This window comes from Aspergillus ruber (genome assembly GCF_000600275.1).
Source record: "Aspergillus ruber CBS 135680 unplaced genomic scaffold scaffold00010, whole genome shotgun sequence".
NCBI classification, from domain to species: Eukaryota; Fungi; Ascomycota; class Eurotiomycetes; order Eurotiales; family Aspergillaceae; genus Aspergillus; species Aspergillus ruber.
The window spans coordinates 280,990-300,060 of NW_024467306.1; the positions used below are offsets into that span (position 1 = coordinate 280,990).

The 19,071-nt window shown below is 42.1% G+C and overlaps 7 protein-coding genes across 7 annotated transcripts; 4 read left to right on the forward strand and 3 right to left on the reverse strand.

Annotated features, from left to right (window-relative positions):
• The first annotated feature begins 6,710 nt into the window (after window positions 1-6,710).
• Window positions 6,711-7,787, forward strand: EURHEDRAFT_411626 (GPALPP motifs-containing protein 1). Its single transcript, XM_040781678.1, has 2 exons — window positions 6,711-7,423; window positions 7,478-7,787. The coding sequence occupies exons 1-2, from the start codon at window positions 6,875-6,877 to the stop codon at window positions 7,670-7,672; spliced, it is 744 nt and encodes a 247-aa protein (XP_040639583.1). The 5' UTR covers window positions 6,711-6,874; the 3' UTR covers window positions 7,673-7,787.
• Window positions 7,788-7,947: 160 nt separating this feature from the next.
• On the reverse strand, window positions 7,948-8,610 carry EURHEDRAFT_454110 (uncharacterized protein; the record flags this gene model as incomplete). Its single annotated transcript, XM_040784173.1, has 2 exons — window positions 7,948-8,399; window positions 8,502-8,610. 2 exons carry the CDS (start codon window positions 8,608-8,610, stop codon window positions 7,948-7,950), a joined length of 561 nt encoding a protein of 186 aa, XP_040639584.1.
• Window positions 8,546-12,185, forward strand: EURHEDRAFT_39653 (alanine--tRNA ligase). Its single transcript, XM_040779850.1, has 6 exons — window positions 8,546-9,002; window positions 9,148-9,293; window positions 9,345-9,371; window positions 9,421-9,456; window positions 9,521-11,926; window positions 11,978-12,185. The coding sequence occupies exons 1-6, from the start codon at window positions 8,771-8,773 to the stop codon at window positions 12,149-12,151; spliced, it is 3,021 nt and encodes a 1,006-aa protein (XP_040639585.1). The 5' UTR covers window positions 8,546-8,770; the 3' UTR covers window positions 12,152-12,185.
• Window positions 12,186-12,276: 91 nt separating this feature from the next.
• On the reverse strand, window positions 12,277-13,240 carry cyp3 (putative peptidyl-prolyl cis-trans isomerase). The gene is made up of 4 exons (XM_040781679.1): window positions 13,073-13,240; window positions 12,794-12,939; window positions 12,582-12,719; window positions 12,277-12,534 (listed from the first exon to the last, which is right to left on the reverse strand). Exons 1-4 carry the CDS (start codon window positions 13,140-13,142, stop codon window positions 12,343-12,345), a joined length of 546 nt encoding a protein of 181 aa, XP_040639586.1. The 5' UTR covers window positions 13,143-13,240; the 3' UTR covers window positions 12,277-12,342.
• A 395-nt stretch (window positions 13,241-13,635) lies between these two features.
• EURHEDRAFT_411631 (E3 ubiquitin-protein ligase RNF103) lies at window positions 13,636-15,645 on the forward strand. Its single transcript, XM_040781680.1, has 2 exons — window positions 13,636-14,106; window positions 14,164-15,645. Exons 1-2 carry the CDS (start codon window positions 13,967-13,969, stop codon window positions 15,314-15,316), a joined length of 1,293 nt encoding a protein of 430 aa, XP_040639587.1. The 5' UTR covers window positions 13,636-13,966; the 3' UTR covers window positions 15,317-15,645.
• On the reverse strand, window positions 15,596-17,402 carry EURHEDRAFT_411632 (DUF3844 domain-containing protein). Its single transcript, XM_040781681.1, has 4 exons — window positions 16,885-17,402; window positions 16,641-16,816; window positions 16,434-16,565; window positions 15,596-16,379 (listed from the first exon to the last, which is right to left on the reverse strand). Exons 1-4 carry the CDS (start codon window positions 17,183-17,185, stop codon window positions 15,795-15,797), a joined length of 1,194 nt encoding a protein of 397 aa, XP_040639588.1. The 5' UTR covers window positions 17,186-17,402; the 3' UTR covers window positions 15,596-15,794.
• On the forward strand, window positions 17,373-19,053 carry EURHEDRAFT_411633 (uncharacterized protein). Its single transcript, XM_040781682.1, has 4 exons — window positions 17,373-17,589; window positions 17,656-17,975; window positions 18,031-18,172; window positions 18,223-19,053. Exons 1-4 carry the CDS (start codon window positions 17,468-17,470, stop codon window positions 18,866-18,868), a joined length of 1,230 nt encoding a protein of 409 aa, XP_040639589.1. The 5' UTR covers window positions 17,373-17,467; the 3' UTR covers window positions 18,869-19,053.
• The last annotated feature ends 18 nt before the right edge of the window (window positions 19,054-19,071 follow it).

Here is a 19,071-nt window from a genome sequence, read left to right on the forward strand (position 1 = left end):
CCAGTTGAATGGTGTTTGGAATATGGTTCAAACACATCCTTTAGCCAGTGAAGGCCTATCTCATCTGTTGTCCAGCCATTGTCACTCTTTGCAATCCTCCAGTCTCGACTCCTATCCTGAAGGAGTGCAGGTTCTTGATACCAAGCAGCCTGATGTTCCTTTCCCTTTAAAATAGCCACTGGTGGTGCAGAAATCCCTTTGGAACTGACACATTCAATGATCGTAACCCATTCTTGATTCCCCTGGATAACTGCACGAGGTCTCTCACTGCGTTCCACTGCAGTAATCACCTTAGATGCTGTACAAAGTCCCATCGAAAAGCCAGTTTCAAAGTTCCAGATGTCATCCTCATGGATACCATGTTCCTCAATAGCTTTGTGTACAGTTTCAAATCACTGTTTGATGTCTTTTGAATCTTCCTGTTTTGCCCGCTGGTATGTAATTCTTCGATTATATCTTGTACGTAGTTCAGGATGGCGTCTGGTAAAGGAATAGGCCCAGTTAACTCCAAGGGTTGCAGTTAAGTTTTGTGTATGATCACGAAGTAAAATCTGTGCCATTCCACGTAGATATTCAGGCCGAATTGAAATGCCTCATTTATCTGCATCAAGCAGGCCCTTTACAAGGACTTCCTCTTCAAGAGCTGTCAATTTATGACCACTGGCATGTGTTTCTGCGTGTGGTTTCCCTTCCTTTAAGTCGACAGCGAAGAGTAACCTCAGATACACCAAATATCTCAGCAGCTCTCAATATTGATTTGATTTTTTTGTTTTTATATGCAGAAATAGCCATTTGCATGCGATCTTCTTGGGCTAAAGGCATTTTGAAGGATACGGTAGAAAAAGATGATGAATATCGACGCGTTGTTGGTGGGCGAGGCGAAAATTCGTCACTCGGCCATGTTCATCACATGGCCGTGGATTACATTAACGATTGCCTTAATGATTATAAATCTACCTTACTGAGGAGGAACAATAAGCTCAGGCCAAGAAAGAAGAGCTTGTGCTCTTGCATTATAAGATGAATGAAGTTAAGGAATGATTATGGGCTAGATTTATGATAATGCATTAGTCTATACTAGATGAAAGAAATTAGAACTCAGCTTGTTAAGGCTAAGTCAGAGTGTGGCATCTTTAGGACTTAGATTGCTCATTCTGTGATAAACACTGTAGTCAATAATTAACAAGAATATCAACTTCGGTTATCTGTGAATTAACCAAGATCTCTCCTATATTTATTAATGGCAAGAAACCTGAATTTGAAGACTGGTTAATTCTGATATTCTACAACCTTACTATAAATGTAGATCATTATAATACATTCTAACTCTAAACGGCATGCCTACTGCATATATAGCCGCCTCAGTCATCAATTACTAGATTAGTAGAATCAATTCTTTAGCTCCACTATAACAAGGATAATATTGAAGGAGCTAATGAAGTAAATTTAGAAAGAAGTGTTTCCCAAGGCATTGGTCTAGCAGAAATCTTTACTGAAATCAATCGTAAATAACTAACAAGATAAAAGAAATGTTTTCACTCAGGAATTCGGCTACTTATCAGCGAATTATATTTTTCAAACCAGCCTTGACCACTGAAGCAGATCCTGTAATGTTAAAACCTAGTCCTGATTCATCAAGCTTGTGTGAGCAGTATAAAAGTTATGGTTCAAGAAAACTGAAAGAGAGTTAGACCAATAGTTAGTTAGTTTAGATATGGTTATTTCATGCGCTGTAGGATGAACTGAGTTGGCGCTTATAATTCTTTAAAATCAGTGAAATCTGAAGATTTTTCCAATTAGCCAACATATGACTAGTTAATTAAACGCAAAAGATTAAAATACTTCAATATAACAACATATCGTTCAAATATTGCAGAAATTGGGATCTGTGATTTTCGATTGATATTTAAGAGATATTTTATGAAGCCTTCTTTATCAGCATCTTTTAAGGTTAACCATGTCATAAAAAAAACTAGGCTAGAAAGGTTATTAGAAAAGAAAAAGATCATAAGCAGAAATTAATCTAGAAATAATTACTGTTGAGGTAGTATCAGAAGTAATAGTTCTTGGACAAAAGTTTACGTAATCTTCTGCAACCACAAAAATACACAAACAGTTCTTCAAAACCACAATAAAATTTTCTACATAATTAATGTAATAAGTAGCATATAAATAATAAAATAAAATAAAATAAAAATTTTCCTCTGCCAAGCTTAACAGAGCATTCACCACCCCATATAAATTTGCTCCACTGCCCATGTCTAATCCTTGCGCACGTATGCCCATTCAGAGCGTAGCCTAGTTAATTCCAAGGGATTCTCGCTTGGTTTGTAAAGAATATATCGCTTATCAACACCAGAAAAGATCTCTAGCAGTCCAATGCGAGAGAATTTGTGCCAGTAGAGGATTAATATGTTGCAATGGTGGTTTAAATTGTTGCATATACTAAATTCATTTCGCGCTTAATACTGGCCTTTGCCTGAAATCGGCCAGCTATAATCCCCATTGAAAAGGTTCTAATTCCTTCCTATTGGTCCTATTAGAAATAGTAGGCCGTAAAGGGTTGCGAGGCATGGTGTAGGTAGTTGAGAGGACGATGGACAACATCGGGTGACATTTCGCGTGATGCAGAATTACGTACCTCTGTTATGTGACTGCATATTGATGTATTCTTAAAAGAAGCCTCTCTGGTTTAATAGATTATTGTTAAATTGAGCGAAAAGAAACTACTATAAAATCAGTATTTAACAAAAATTCCATGTACAGGCAGACTAAAAGAACTAGAGATTGTTTAATATTACATATTTTATAAATAAATAAACTTAATAAGAGATTCATTAGTCCGAGTGCAGTACCGCGTTTTTTATTATAATGGTTAGAGCTCTTAGACGTCTAGATGCTGACAAGGAAGCTTAATGATGATTTATAAGCATAGAAGACAGCTGTGGATAGACATGATTTATAATAAACGATTTAATCAATATAGTCTAAAACCAGACTAAGAAGGGCCTGGATAAGCAATTCGCATTTAGGAAATCATAGTACACCTTTACCATTATTATAAACACTACAAGTTCACGGAGGATAAGGTATTATCATCTTATAAGCCGATAGAATCTGGCTTGTTTTCATTCCAAACTAAATATAGATTTTAATATTAGAATCCCTGATTTTGCAGCTGCATCTGATGAAGAGTTAGACAAATGAATAAAGATTATGACAGGTGGTCATACCTTAATTCAGTTAACTTAAGATGCCATTTCCCATTCTCTTTTAGTTTATAAAACTAATCTGAATGGGCAGATTATATATATATATTGTATCTACCCCTCCTAGATCTAATTTATTAATCTAGCATTAAATAACTTGATTAAACGTCGAGTTGCCCGGTCAGCGGCGGCGGCGAGCAATGCATACTTTCGTACTTCGTACATCTATCAGATTTCCATATCAAAATATTTATTAAAGTGTTGTATTACTGTACAAAGGGACATTTTCTCTATTTACGGCCTTCTTTGTTGCAGTTACTTGCACTGTACTGCTGCCGTGGCTTTGATGATGGCTTTTGTATGGCGTCCCTCCACAATAACTAGAGATAGGGGCTGAATATGAAGATCTCGAATCCGCTTTTTCTTATTCAATTAATTGAGATTGCTGGTATCCTTCATGAATAGAAGAATTGGTTGCTGGATGAGGGAGAAGGTCGTGGTGTTGGTGTCTTGATGTTGAGTTTTACAAGCACCCTGTCTGGTTTTAAAGACCAGCAGCTGCAAATCCCACTCACGATTCCCAGGCTGGATAGATATGGCATGGCTATCTCTTGTCTCTGACCCGCAGATGACTTTTGCAGTTGATGCCACACCCATTTGGAAGCCTGTCTCGTCCATGTTATTATAATTTCATTTTTTACTGCCATCTGTTCTCTAGTTTCACTATATGCATAAGTAAATAATCAATGAAAGTCATATAAAAATATATATTTTATAATAGATCACTAAAGTTATTAACCATTTCTTTATTTATTGGTATGTTGCTATACATATATGTATATAAGCCCCTCTAAGCCACCTATTAAATCCTATTAGCACTGATAGTGGAAATTGTTCTCTATTTTATTAAGCTATCTTTTAAAAGACTAGAAAATTAGTTATCTCTTTCTTTATTAGCTTGTTAGTTCTTTCACTTTTTACTTTTTTTTATCTCAATTTTCTCAGTCTAACAATAGTTTTAATTGGACCTCTGCAAAGCGCTCCCGTGGGCCCTAGGGTCAGGGCCCGCCAAGACAGCCATCTAAACTAAAATTACAGTAATAAAATACTAATTACATAGCATTGGTGAAAGTTAGTTTGCAAATGCAGGTTTGAATTGAAACTCGCCTCTATTAAAGGCATCAGTAGCCGGTTTTATTCGCTCTCCCTTGCCCATGATAAATATGATGATAAAAGCGGATCAAAGATAGTGTACGGGGTGGTGTGTTCAAGAGAGGCCACCGCAAAGTGCGCAATTCGGTGATTGGTTATGTTAGAACTAGACTTTTGCAGAGCCTGTCTAGACGGTCCACCTAGAGACTAGATGGGCCCCTCTTCAACCTGAGAGCCCGCCAAGAAGTGTAATATTATTGTCAAAGGCATTTGATGTCATTCCAAGGACTAATATATCACCTGAACGGAATAACCTCTCGACATGAAATGACTCTACTGTCAAAATCTATTAGAGCCTGAAGAGAATTTATCTAGATGGATTAGATATGTATCAGCACGGGCCTACCTCTTTAAATATCAAATTCCGCTATCTTCTCCAATTACTGCTATTTATCTATACGGCATATCACCCGAGAAAGCCATTATTTTGTGAGCTATAAGTTAACCGTTTTTATTCGACGCTATCCCGAGCTCAAAACCAAATATACTTCCAAATATGACCATCAACGTGCCAAATGCGAAAACCAAGAGGTATTTTATGTTGTGGGATCACGTCTGGTTGTTAGATAGACTGGCAAGCAACAGGACATATTAAGGGGCCATAGTGCCAAATTATATGCTAGGATGTTCATACAGCGATGCATGACAACCTCATAATAGTTTATTCGCTTCAAGAGACTATCCAGAAATACGGCATTGCAGAGAAGTATGGATGAAATTGGTTTTCAAGTGAGAATGGCATCAACTGCGAAGGTTATCTATGGCTCAGAGATAGCCCATGCTAACTCTATCCCGCCTGGAAATCGCAAGTGGATTACTAAAATAATTACCACATAGTCTAACCATCGTATTGTATTCAATATTGAAGCAAAAGACTGAGTAATTAGACCTGACTAACTGGTTTTATCGCATGATATTTTGATGTTAAAAGATATATGTTGTGCGTCCATTATGGTTGCATCACCATTTTCTACTACAACTGTCAAAATATCCATGATATCATAATAATAGCATTATTTTTTCGATTGAACTGATATAGATTAATATATCTGTTTGCAATTTTTGTGGAACCTGACGAGTCGCGACTCCTTACGAGGTCTATCGAAGACTACATACAGTTTTTCTGCTCATTATAATTGACACATAAAACAATAATGGCTCGTGTAGTTATATATGGCTTACAATTTGTTGCATATTTTTTTCTAGACAATAGCAGATTAGCATTTTAAGTTTTTACAATTCTCGAAATCAGAACATCACTAAATGAGGTTATTTATTTTTATTTTATGGGCTAGATAAGACCAATAGAAGCAAATCTTGCTTGATTTAAGTTGACTCAAAAGCCAATATAACATAGCTCAAATATAAACATTCAATCATAACCTTTAATGATTCTATACTTAGAGGGGTACTTGATTTGTTATTGGAATATATTAGCGCACCAAGTTCTTTATGTTAAGTCAAAACTTCCCTTTACTTTTTTGATGGACAAATCATTATGCGAATCGCTCTAGAATTAGAATAACATTGTACTTATGAATTAGGGACTATAATAGACCGATGCATTCCCTGGCCCCAAGTCGTGGTGCACTGGTTGAAATCACATGGCGAAGGGCACAAACCACCTGACACTAACACACGCAACCAATAGGATGAAAGCTTAATTTGGCCAATCAGAGGCAAATCACTGGGGTCAGTTCCCAGACCTCAACGGAGGCAAGACTTATGTCGTGGTCACGTTACGTGCACATTATACACGAGCATAAGTATGACAAGGAGATGTATGAGTCCGCTATGCGGTTTTGTGCCCTAACAATCGGGTTGCAAGTTTATCTCTAGTATTCGCTTCGCTTACGCCCCGCAAACCAAGGAGCATAAATAGCAATCGTATGAATAGCTTATGACAAGATGGCCTAGGACCCAAGGTTGTCCTATGGTAATGATGGCCGTACTAATGAAGGTTAGTGGGCGCTAAAAAAATATTTCAAACTTGAAGGTATGGCGTATAATTATATTTTAAATGACCCAGCCATTCTTGCAGTTTAAGTTGTTACTATTTATCTACTATCTTTCATGTCCTTCATAGAAAGTAGATATAGTCGGAATTTGAATGTACGCAATATAAGATATTGTCCATCACTACATAGGTACATATATATCTCTCTGTGTGTTTTTTTTTTTTTTTTTTGAAAAATAAATATATATCTAGTTTATGTAATAACATTAAAATGAAGTTAACCAATTAAATAACTAATTTTGATGGATTAACTATTTCTAGTTGAACAAATTCATGGAGCTTTAAGCTTGATGCTTGAGATTTATGCTTTTAGGGCTTGGGCCGTGCCTTTAAAGGCATGATCTACGAGGCTTGGCTGGAGACTTCCCCTTGAAACGCAATAGCGGAAGTCGGAGATAGCACTTTTCCCTGTCTTCCACTCCCTCCAAGCCAAAATATGGATGATTCCAGAAAGCGGACGTTTAATGACACAACAGACAGTGACGATGGTGATCAAACCAGAAAGCGAAAGATAATCGGACCAGCTCTACCCTCCGAGCACGATCAAAAGATAAGCCATAATGACGATTCTGACGACAGTGATGATGATATTGGTCCGATTTTACCTCCTTCAGGGACCGAGCACCTTCGGCTTGATAATAAACCTGACGATGCTGGGTTGTTATCTAAGGAGAATCAAACCCGTACGAACAGCCGTCAGCGAGACGAATGGATGCTGCAGCCCCCAGAGGAATCAGATTGGACATCTAGAGTTGACCCAACTAAGCTTCGAAACCGAAAATTCCAGACAGGGAGATCGACAAGGGGTCTGCCCGTAGCAAATCGCGTGGATTCGTCTTGGACAGAGAACCCGGAACAAAAGATGGAGCGCATAAGAGATGAAGTAATGGGTGTCAAGACTTCCATGCCAGTGAAGGATGGCAGCAACCACACAGAGGCATCTCGTATTTCCGATGCAACTCACGAGAGGATACAAAAATATAATGCAAGTGCCGAATATGACTTGGTCTTTCTCTCAGACTTTGCTAACAAGCTTTAGGAGGCAACAAGGAAAGACGTGGCACAGCAACCTGGACTCAAATTGAGTGACAATGAAGAAGACCCAGGCATGCGCCCCTTTGACAGGGAGAAAGATATGGCTACTTCCTCGAGTATCTCCAATGCTCAGCGTCGAGAATTGCTGAATAAAGCCGCAGACTTTGGGTCTCGTTTTACTGGAGGACGATTACTCTGAAATCCGTTCAGAAGCGGGTACCAATAATGATAATTATTATTGAGTAATTTAGGGTATTTATTGAATTGATTTTACGTTTAATGAGGAATCCAAAGTTTCAAAAAATACATATCAGAGGAAAAAGATGGTATTTGTGGGTGTAGACAATAGTACATACATGTAGTATATACGAAGTCATATATCAGCTTTCAATGCTTCCTTAGCACTGGACGAGGGGTAAAAATGAGACACCCCCCCCACCCAACAACAAAAAAAAAAAAAAGGAGATAGAGAGCCTAGAGTACAGGGTCTATGTCCATAACATCACCATCATAATCATTTATGATTCCCAAATCACTTTTGACTGCGCTGCTCTCGGTTGCAGGTGGATGGTCCAACCTCGCTTGCCTTGCCCGTGCCCGCGTTTCAGCTATCGCTCGCCGCACATTGTCTTGTTCTTCCGGTATTGATAGTGATTTTGGTTCCCGATAAAGAACCAGTTCATGGCTTTGGGGTTTAGTGTCTGCGATGAGAGTATTCGGTATAGACAACAGTGTCCCTGCAACCCCTGGCAAGATACTGATGGTGTCTTCTTGGGTATTGCTTTCTGCTAACTCGCGATCAATATCATGAATGAAGACCGTATTTTTTGTATCATCCAATAGCATTTGGTCAGCTAAATTTGGCGTATTCTGTGTATGTGTCGGCGGTTCATCATGTCTGAGGCCATTGAGGTTCGCAATGGACTCTATTTCTCAAAAAGAAAGGAGGGAAGGAAAGAGAGGAAGACTGATAGTCAACAAGTCTTATTCGATTGGACCAGAAGATGAACCAAGGATATTTTATTTACCTATGTGTAACTGTCCAAACCTTTTTGCCAGAGGTTGGTCTTCGGGCTCGCTTTCTGCGGGGCGCTTTTTTCCGTGGTATTGAATTGCCGTGTCAATTTGTTGCGCCATTAACCCACGCTTCACAGCCTATTGACCGATCTTTTTTGAATATTACCAACAGAAAGAAGACAAAAGACGAAGAAAGAAAAAGCACTCGTATTATTCTGCTATATTTAGCGGAACAGCCACAGAAACGAAGTGTTGCTGAGTGAGCATTGGGCTTATTTATATGCGAACCTCTCGTTTTCTGAGGGACGGGGAATTGGCTTTGACTCATCTATCCACCCTCAGGCCAAACCCCAGAACATTCCACCACCCTCTTCCGAACCCAGCAATATCACGCACAAATCACACCTGCACAGTTTTCAGGATGAGCTCGGATTCGAATGGTCCTAAATGGACCAGCCAGAAAGTTCGGGATACTTTTCTTGATTATTTCAAGGAAAATGGTCATACATTCGGTATGTAAAAGAGCCCCTCCCCCGCCCTAATAGGGCGGGGGATATCAAGAAGGCAAAAAAAAAAAAAAAATAAAAATAAAAAATAAATAAATAAAAGAAAGAGGGAAAAGAAAGAGAACAAACTGCTGACATCGCTCAACTGTAGTCCCGTCTTCTCCAGTTGCTCCTCTCTCTGATCCTACTTTACTTTTCACCAATGCAGGGATGAACCAATTCAAGTCCATTTTCCTAGGCACTGTGGACCCCCATTCGGACTTTGCAAATTTGAAAAGTGCAGTGAACTCTCAGAAAGTGCGATTATATTCTACAATAGCCTCGAAAGTAGAGCTGACCAAACTTTAGTGTATCCGTGCAGGTGGAAAGCACAATGTAAGACTTTGAAACATGGAGTTCTTGCTACCAACGCTAACCGTACTAGGACCTGGACGATGTTGGAAAGGATAGTTACCATCATGTCAGTCCAGAATTAGATTTGCTTTTAAGACGATATTGATAAGCTAATTGCATATGCGAAACAGACTTTCTTCGAAATGCTGGGCAACTGGAGCTTCGGCGATTATTTCAAAAAGGAAGCAATTTGCTATACTTGGGAACTCCTGATAAAGGTATATGGTCTGGATCCTGACCGCTTGTATGTGACCTACTTCGAGGGCAATGAAGCTGGCGGGCTAGACCCAGACCTGGAGGCAAAGGAATTGTGGCGTTCTGTTGGAGTTCGCGATGACCATATCCTACCTGGAAACATGAAGGACAACTTCTGGGAAATGGGTGACCAAGGCCCTTGTGGACCATGCAGTGAGATTCATTATGACCGGGTGGGCGGACGGAATGCCGCCTATCTTGTCAACCAAGATGACCCGGACGTACTTGAAATCTGGAATAATGTTTTCATCCAGTACAACCGTGAGCCTGATCGGTCTTTGAGGCCCCTTCCGAACAAGCATGTCGATACAGGAATGGGATTCGAAAGACTCGTGTCAGTACTTCAGGATAAACCGTCAAACTACGACACCGACGTTTTCTCTCCTCTGTTCCAGGTTATTCGCGATATAACCGGAGCTCGGGAGTATCGAGGATTGTTTGGCACTGACGATCCTGATGGCATTGATACAGCCTATCGAGTAGTAGCAGACCATGTCCGAACCCTATCATTTGCGATTGCAGACGGTGTGACACCGAACAACGAAGGTCGCGGATACGTCGTACGCCGTATACTGCGCAGAGGTGCTCGCTATGCTCGGAAATACTTCGGCGTTGAAATTGGGAACTTCTTTTCCCGAATTGTACCCACTGCAGTCAACCAGCTGGGCGATATGTTTCCTGAATTGAGAAAGAAACAAAATGATGTCATGGAGATACTGGATGAAGAAGAGATTTCCTTCGCGAAGACGCTTGATCGTGGCGAGCGACAGTTCGAACATTATGCCCAGCAAGCTAAGGTGAAAGGCGTTGACAAACTTCATGGCGCCGATGTTTGGAGATTGTACGACACATTTGGATTCCCTGTCGATTTGACTCGGCTGATGGCCGAAGAAAGAGGTCTACAGATAGACGATCTAGAATTCGAGGAAGCGCGCCTGAAGGCCAGAGAAGCAAGCAAGGGTCAAAAGAAATCCGCGTCAGATGCCGTTAAGCTTGATGTCCATGATCTGGGAAAGCTGGAGAAAATGACCGACATCCAGAAGACAGATGATTCCGCCAAGTTTGAAAAAGGCAACATTATTGCCCAAGTCAAGGCGATTTATCATGGTAAACTGTTTCATTCGTCGACCGAAGACATACCCGATGGAGAACAACTTGGAGTTATCCTTGATCGCACCAACTTCTATGCCGAGCAGGGTGGCCAGGAAAATGACACTGGCAAAATCATTATTGATGGAAAAGCAGAGCTCGAGGTTGGCGATGTTCAGCTGTACGCTGGCTACGTTCTCCACACGGGTTTCATCAAATATGGTTCGTTCGCCGTTGGCAACGAGGTCATTTGCGAATACGACGAATTAAGACGATGGCCGATCAGGAACAACCATACAGGGACACATATCCTTAACTTTGCTTTAAGAGCAGTCCTTGGTGATAGTGTTGAACAAAAAGGCTCTTTGGTTGCCGCTGAAAAATTGAGATTTGATTTCTCGCATAAGTCAGCTATATCAGATAAGGAGTTGGAAAAGATCGAGGAAAGATCCACTGAATATATTCGACAGAACTGTGCTGTATATGCGAAAGAGGTTCCTCTTGCAACTGCACGGCAAATATCGGGTGTCCGAGCAGTTTTTGGGGAGACATACCCTGACCCCGTCCGCGTGGTTTCCGTCGGAGTAGAGGTGGAAGAACTACTCGGTAATATTAAGGACCCACGTTGGGAGGAGGTTAGCATCGAATTTTGCGGTGGCACCCACGCTCAGAAAACAGGCGATATCAAGGACCTGGTTGTTTTGGAAGAGAACGGCATCGCCAAAGGCATTCGCAGAATCATTGCCGTTACTGGGGAGGATGCTCATGAAGTACAAAGGGTGGCAACGAGCTTTGAGGGGCGCCTCGATCGTCTGGAGGCGATGCCTTTGGGTCCCGTGAAGGAGCAAGAGGCAAAACAGATCCAGGTAGAGCTCAATCAGCTCTCAATATCTGCTGTCCAGAAATCGAGACTCCGGGAACGCTTTGCGAAGTTGAACAAGCAGGTTATTGATGGACAGAAGGCGCAACAAAAACTTGAGGCCAAGAAGGCACTTGAGACGATAACCACCTACTTCCAAGAGCCTGAAAATCAAGACAAATCTTGGCTTGTTGCTAACCTGCCAATATCAAACGCAAAGGCTGTTAGCGAATCACTGAATTACGTCAAGTCGAAACTACAGGGCAAGACGGTTTATCTTTTGGCAGCAGATCCCCAACAAGGACGTGTTGCTCACGGCTGCCATGTATCCAAGGTAGGCTTTGGTTATTCCTAGTTTACGAAATTTTTCTAATGCGAAATATAGGAGATGAGCGATAAAGGTGCTTCTGCGAATGACTGGTCAGCTGTTGTTTCGAATGTCGTGGGAGGAAAAGCTGGTGGAAAGGGATCCACCTCGATTGGAAATGGCGTTAACCCCCACAAAGTCGACGAGGCCGTCGCGCTGGCATCTGCTTATTTGAGCAAATTTCACTTATAAGTAATATTCTGTAGGTGGTGCGCCTTTCTTTGTCTTCTTTGTCTTCTCTCTCTCTTTTTTTTTTTTTTTATCTTGTCTTGTTGATTTGCCTGGTGTCCGTATCTTTTCGAAGAGATTCATGATCACCACAATTATGGATATTTCTCAAGCATGTACTGCATTTCTGTAGTATAGAAACCCGAACTCGATTATTACATTTCTCCACACTGCACCACAACCACATCCTGATTAGGTTTGTCTCTAGTTGTGCGGGTATTCTCAACCATCCGCACAATATCCATTCCATCAGCAACTTGACCAAAGACCACGTGTTTGTTGTCCAAGAAAGGAGCCGGCGTCGTTGTTATAAAAAATTGACAGCCATTTGTATTTGGACCAGAATTCTAGAAACCGGTCAGTGTTTGCTAGAGGAAGGGACCGCTAAACTCACAGCCATGCTCAACAGACCAGCACGATCGTGCCTCACGGCGAAATTTTCGTCTGGGAATTTTGAGGTACCATAAATAGAACGAGATCCTGTACCATCACCGTTGACAAAGTCCCCCCCTTGTATCATAAAATCCTTGATCTTTCCATCAAATTGAGTGATTAGTCCATATCGTAACGAGGCATTTGAGTTTGAGGATGTATCTCATCACGTACTATTCGATGAAATTTGCTATTCTTATAGCCCTGCGGCCGGCCTTGAATATCTTTGCTTTCACCTGTGCAGAATTGACGAAAGTTTTCCGCTGTTCGTGGTGTTACATCTGCAAACAATTCCATTTTAACACGCCCTAGGGGCTCTCCTGCAATCCCGGTGTCCTTCAGCCCATGTCTTCATTAATTATGATGCGCGAATGCATATGGATGGCTTTTAATTGGTGTTGTCTTCCAAATGCTGGCTGCATGACATCGAAAGTTTAAAGGTCCAAGACTCACCTCCTAGTGAAATGTCAAAGAAAACAATGGGGTTCAGGTGTTCATGCATATTCGAGGGAGTTGTGTTCATTTTGAATTGTTATTTAGGACGTTGATGTATTGGTTGAAGTTGCAAGAAACTTTACCTCAAGAGGTACAGCGTACTAACAATACTGTACAGAATAATACCTATTTGAACACCACTATGCCAACATCCATATTCTGAGAAATAAGCCCAGTCAATAATATCAATTTGTACTGGCTTTCAAGAAACTTCTCCTACCCTTCATCAATCACGTATGGACTTTTGTCACCCTAGAGATACTCGCTATAGTTGATCCTCTGGTGTGTTAATGTAATGAGGTTCTTAACATCACATGTACAAGTAAACATCCCTATTGTGAGGAGGAAGTACTCCTGACGGAGTAAGCATTTGTCAATTGCTATTGAATAGTTATCCGTCAGACAACCGTTAGGATGTAATACTCTCGTACTGTAAGTTACGTGAGATGTGATGGACCAACCCGTGACTTCGGTACCTCAGGTATCACATTTTCGTAATAAGTTTCTCCGCAGCAACACAATTTAATATCTTTCCAAGTCTAAACGGAGGCCATGTTTCCCAGAGTTTGGTAGAAGACTAACAGAGATGATATTCTGGGTACTCTTATTCGAGGGTACCTGAAGTTTCACAGTCTTTTAGTGAACTAGGCTCCGACAGTCCGCGCAAAGCATACTTTGGTGTCGGGCTCCTTTTGGACTTCAGGGATCGCACCACAGAATAAAGATCACACTGTATCCATAATCGTGGCGCTTTCTGCAGGATCATCGTTTTTACGACATACGCGTTTGCTCTGGAGGACATTGGTCGAAGAACACTGTTCATCTGATATCCAATACCCTCGTTAAAACAAAATGACCACAACGACAAGTGCTGCTACGAATGTCGCTACAAATGCCGGTAATAGCGGAGACAATCATAATACAAGCCCTTCGAGTTCACCTTTACTATTTTTTGTCGCCCTTGGATTTGGTGTCGTATTTACCAACCTATGGTACGTCAAATTGCTTTTCGTCTACTACTTGTTCTAGACTCCTAACCGGCTTCAAAGGATAATTGTTGGAGTCAAATACTGCTTTCGATATAATCAGCGAAACCGCCAATTACGCAACGAAGAGACGGGCGAGCCTATAGACTTGGTGACTATGCCCCGAACACACAGAAGAAGGAGGGAGAAGAAATTGATGACCATGGATGAAGTTAATGAGCGATTTCCACTTATTAAATATAAGGCGTGGAGAGCGTCACGTGAAATCGACGGCCTTCCAGCAAATGGCGGAATACAGGCACCGAATAGCAGGCCACAGAGCTTAAAAGGAAATAATGACTTTATTGCCACTGTTGGAGTTTCGTCCAGCACGTCTCCACTAGATGACCAGCATCAGATAAACGCACCTGCGTCGTATTCGCCAACTTTTGTTCACCATGCCGAAATCCTGGTTACGCAATCGGAAGAGAAGACTTCCGCGGATTTAGGACTCTCTGCTGATGCTCGGGAAGCAAGGCAGTCGCTCGATAAATCTGTACAGCAAGTTCACGCTTTAGAAGACGATGGAAATGGCGATGGCCATATCAGCACCGCACTCCCTGCTGGAATTTTGCCAAATCCCGGCGATTCGTGTGCAATTTGCCTTGATGCGATTGAGGATGATGACGACATACGTGGTCTTACATGTGGCCATGCATTTCATGCTTCTTGCGTTGATCCTTGGCTGACAAGTCGGAGGGCATGCTGCCCTCTTTGCAAAGCGGACTATTATACACCGAGATCTCGTCCTGACGCTGTGGAGATATCAAATGTGGAGCGCCCAATGCGTCGTCCTACACCTCGGGCGCTAAGCCAGCCTCATGCTGTTTTCGTTGGGGGCCGAGTGAATCCATTTCGGTCGGTTATGGCTTCACCGGGACAGCTACTGCAGACAGCACTGCCTGAAAACAGATCTAACTTGACACAACCAGCGGAGCAAAACCCATGGCGCATGCCAACAGGCCAATCTGCACCTACCAGCACTTTGCCAGATAGGCCAGACGAATCCCATAGAAATCGGAATCGGTGGTCGAGACTGCTTCCCTCCCATCTACGAGGCTTTTCGTTTGCCTCGCTACGTGCGTCTGGTCGGCACAATGACTACAGGGAGCATGAGTACCCAACTGCAACTCAAAATCGAACACTGCGCCAGCTCGAAGCTGGCCCTACCACTTGAGGTGCGCGCCGCTTTTTTTTTTATCGGGAATATGAAGTTCTCTTGTATATACACTCAATCATCAGCATCCGGTATGCTGACTATGACACATTTTTGCTCGCGTTTCACCAGCGTGCAAGACACGCCCATTGTTATGTACATTATTTTACTCCGGGTGGAATTGGTTATTTTGGAGTAGGTTTCGGAGTTTATTTGGGTTTTATGTGGTGTTCGTGGGAAACATGGTACTATATAATGGTTCATTGGTACTTGCTACAAACATATGGATTAGTTTGTTAATTCGACCGTCATATTCAAAATTAATATTACACTCGTGAAATTAATGGCTTAGAGACATCGACTCTCATACAGTAGTGTTATTTCTATACTAAGCCAGCAATGCGGACAGCATTGTCTAGAGAATAGATGCGCGAGAAAGAATCAAGGATATGGAAAGGAGAAAAGGAAATACGATAATGAATTGGATTTGGTTTGCTTATTATTTCTGAGTCCTTGCGCCGCTAACACCAGCACTTATGACACTAGGCAATTCGGCTTGTCCGACTTGAAATAGCAAACCAATCGCTGTACTTATAGCCAGAACCCCCATAACTGTAACACCTGCAATCAAGAAGAAAGGGGAACTGATGTCTCTCTTTTGGCATGCCGATCCTCCCCATTGTGCCTTTTGTATAGTGCCATCCTCTTTCCTAATGGTAGTTTCCTGACACTTGCATGTATAACAGTCGTTAACAGTTGTTTCGCCAGAGCCAGATTTTTTGTAACAGTATCCATGCCCTGAGCAATTATTCGTTGACTCGGAACAAGAAGATTCTGAAGCATAGCAAATGGGTGATAGAGCCACAGGGATTGGGTCCTGCTGCTCAGATCTCGAGTTGACTAGCTTGGCGGAGCTCCCTTTATTGACAAGTCTTCGGGCTTGCAGGTCTTTAATCAACCCAGTGGGCTTCGTGGACCTGGATAAAAGCAACGTCGTGACCTCTGAGGACGCAGCGGATAGATGTCGAAATAGCGATTTAAGGGACTCCGTTATGTTAACAGCATCAGAAGGCGTTTCTACAGGCTATAATGATGATTAGGTATTATTTCACTTGCGAGGGTATGGAGTAAGGCGTACCTTGAGCACGAGCCTCAGAAGTGTCTCTGATCGAGCAATGTCAACCCAAGATTCAAGCATATTAGTATGCTCGAGCAACCCCTTCTCGAGAGTTCCAAGGATATCCTGCAGAACCCGAGCATCTGAGAGACACTGTGAATCAATCTATTAGCGACTGAATATTTGGTGTACCTTTTCGTGGGTTCACTGGAAGAAGCATATGATTACCTTCAGAGCCTCGTACAGCTCGGTTCCGTCGTTACTCGCATAGAAACTACAATATCTCTCTTCGGACTCAGCAGAATCGCCGAATTTCATCTTAAAGCGCGACTCCAGAGAGGTTTCGATCGAGGAAGAATGTGGGACCACATTGATGCCAGCATACTCTGCTTGGACTGATGACCCTGCATATTAGAAGTCAGCGGTAACTTTTTAACCATTAAAACACTGAACAGTTGGCAGTGAATCTTACCAACTTCAGGTGCTATCCCTTCCAGGATAATGGTAGTTTTCCTGTTTTCTGATGTAGGGGAGACTCCAAATAACGGCAATGGTGTGCCTCCAAAGTGATTTAAGAATTTCACAGTCTCCTGGTCAATCCTCCCAAGCGTCGAAATATCAGGAGGTGCTATCTGAAGTTCCACAAGGCGTTGCACAGCCATATTTGGGTCCTCCAAGACAGGGAGGTTTGGATTGAATACGGACATGTCGAAGGCATTAGTCCCAGATGCGATTATCAGCCATTGCAGCAGAATACCGCGAATACACAGCATGCTGTCAAACAGGTCGCAAGTAGAGAATTTAAGACTACCTTAAAAGGCACTATGCAAAAGTAGTCGTTTGTTTGATGGAGATTGATAATATAGAGGTACCCCAGATACACTTGAAAGCGGTGTCATAGGAAATCACGTGTAAGCGGTCAGCCTTTGTTTAAGCATGGGGTACTCTCTAATGCTACACAACTTGAACGACTTCGTCAAATTTCAAACCAGCTATTCCCAAGTCGAAATATGAAAGTGACATCCTTTCAATAGCATATTTGTCGCAGCTTACCAATGATTCGAATTAGCCAATTTCTCCGGAATTCTCAGTTATCTTTCCGCATCAGCCCGCCGTTAGCTCGGAATTCAAGGCAACCCAATGTCCGCTATGTAAAATTCCAGAAACCATGGATCAGGTGGGCATCAAACACTGCTTCTTGCTTTGATATTGTATTTTTGTCCTGACTGGGCTTGCTTTACAGGAAAGTTTTCACTGCCTTTTTACTATATGGGACTGCTTTTCATCTATGGAGCTCGTTTGTTCTACTGCAATTTGATGCTGCACCCGAAGACGACGATGTGTCTCGGCGACCTAGCATGAGCGAGAAATACGCACGCACAAACAAAAATGAGAGCGATAAAGATACCACAGGTGATATGGAGGACTTTGAAGAGGACCCTATATATATCCCGTTGAGTTGGCCACGCAGACATGAGGGCAAATTCTATGCCGCATCAGACCCAGAATGGCAGGAGTTCATCAAACTTGCCAGAGACCAAAAAAAAATACGGTCATTGAAAGGTAAGTTACTTATAATTATCCAGGCATCTCGTCCATCTGTGCTTATACTTTGGAGATGAACTGGCAACGATCGTTTTGAATGATGCCTCTCGATCAAGTCTGCTTTCACACGTACTAGGACAACCCCTCAACATAACAGGATCCTGGTTACTGCACCATTTCCCATCACGTGCACCACCTGAATATGATCGACTATGGTATGCATATAAATATAGCTTTGATAGACCCCATTTCTGACATGGACCAGTCTGGATATTAGCGATACCGGCGTATACCTGGTGACGAAACGGATGCCTAGCGAGGATGGCGACAAGCTCCAGAGATTCATGCGACCTATTTCTGTGGTCCTCGCAATCAAAGATGCTTCTTTGGTTTTCTTTAGAAGGCAGCTCCTTCGGTTGCAGTCTAGGAACTCGGACCGAGAACACACCGCAAGCACATCGGATTTCCCGCACCCCAAGCATGCATTCTCACGAGATGCAGGGGATTTGAATGGGTTAAATCACATAACTCAATCTGAATCTCAATTACCACTTCCTGACGGTCATCAAGAGAAATTACCACGTGACAATGAACATGGTAATCTTCATCCATCATCGATTATCTCTTCTGTGCAGCGATTGCCACTGCCTGAATTTGGACCTGGATCCGATTTTTATCTTGCATTGCTAGCTTTCAAATGGCGATTGACTGAGAGTTGGGCTCGAGCGCCCCATACACCGCGCCGTGGCACATTTTATATTACTGGACCCGTGGGACTAAAAGGCCCAAGAGGATTTTGCAGGGTTGAAGTGAGAGGTGAATACGATCCAGCTGCGTCAAGTTGGACTGCTGTGAAAATTCAATTAAAGGATTTGAATGTTTTCAAGCAAAAGCCACTTGGTGGTCCATGATCAGAAACTAATACACCGAGGTATGACGAGGTATTAGCCACTTACTTGACGACGGACATATATGCAGTGCTTGCTCTACTTGTACATACCCCTGTGCCTACATAATACATAAAATTAGAATGTACATATACACTAGTGTGGATCTGACCAAATACAAATAATTGTCATTTCAAGTGACATGACGTCATATTGGGTAATATAGA

Coding starts and splice junctions, on each gene's coding strand:
- EURHEDRAFT_411626 (XM_040781678.1), top strand. CDS start 6,875: ATGGATGATTCCAGAAAGCGGACGTTTAATGACACAACAGACAGTGAC. Junction 7,424..7,477: donor AGAGGATACAAAAATATAAT/GCAAGTGCCGAA, acceptor AACAAGCTTTAG/GAGGCAACAAGGAAAGACGT.
- EURHEDRAFT_39653 (XM_040779850.1), top strand. CDS start 8,771: ATGCGAACCTCTCGTTTTCTGAGGGACGGGGAATTGGCTTTGACTCAT. Junction 9,457..9,520: donor GAAAGGATAGTTACCATCAT/GTCAGTCCAGAA, acceptor TATGCGAAACAG/ACTTTCTTCGAAATGCTGGG. Junction 11,927..11,977: donor ACGGCTGCCATGTATCCAAG/GTAGGCTTTGGT, acceptor TGCGAAATATAG/GAGATGAGCGATAAAGGTGC.
- cyp3 (XM_040781679.1), bottom strand. CDS start 13,142: ATGAACACAACTCCCTCGAATATGCATGAACACCTGAACCCCATTGTT. Junction 12,940..13,072: donor CTTTGACATTTCACTAGGAG/GTGAGTCTTGGA, acceptor CCGGGATTGCAG/GAGAGCCCCTAGGGCGTGTT. Junction 12,535..12,581: donor CTGGTCTGTTGAGCATGGCT/GTGAGTTTAGCG, acceptor ACCGGTTTCTAG/AATTCTGGTCCAAATACAAA.
- EURHEDRAFT_411631 (XM_040781680.1), top strand. CDS start 13,967: ATGACCACAACGACAAGTGCTGCTACGAATGTCGCTACAAATGCCGGT. Junction 14,107..14,163: donor GTCGTATTTACCAACCTATG/GTACGTCAAATT, acceptor CCGGCTTCAAAG/GATAATTGTTGGAGTCAAAT.
- EURHEDRAFT_411632 (XM_040781681.1), bottom strand. CDS start 17,185: ATGCTGTGTATTCGCGGTATTCTGCTGCAATGGCTGATAATCGCATCT. Junction 16,817..16,884: donor AGGGATAGCACCTGAAGTTG/GTAAGATTCACT, acceptor TCTAATATGCAG/GGTCATCAGTCCAAGCAGAG. Junction 16,566..16,640: donor AGCTGTACGAGGCTCTGAAG/GTAATCATATGC, acceptor ATTGATTCACAG/TGTCTCTCAGATGCTCGGGT.
- EURHEDRAFT_411633 (XM_040781682.1), top strand. CDS start 17,468: ATGATTCGAATTAGCCAATTTCTCCGGAATTCTCAGTTATCTTTCCGC. Junction 17,590..17,655: donor TTCCAGAAACCATGGATCAG/GTGGGCATCAAA, acceptor CTTGCTTTACAG/GAAAGTTTTCACTGCCTTTT. Junction 17,976..18,030: donor AAAAATACGGTCATTGAAAG/GTAAGTTACTTA, acceptor TATACTTTGGAG/ATGAACTGGCAACGATCGTT.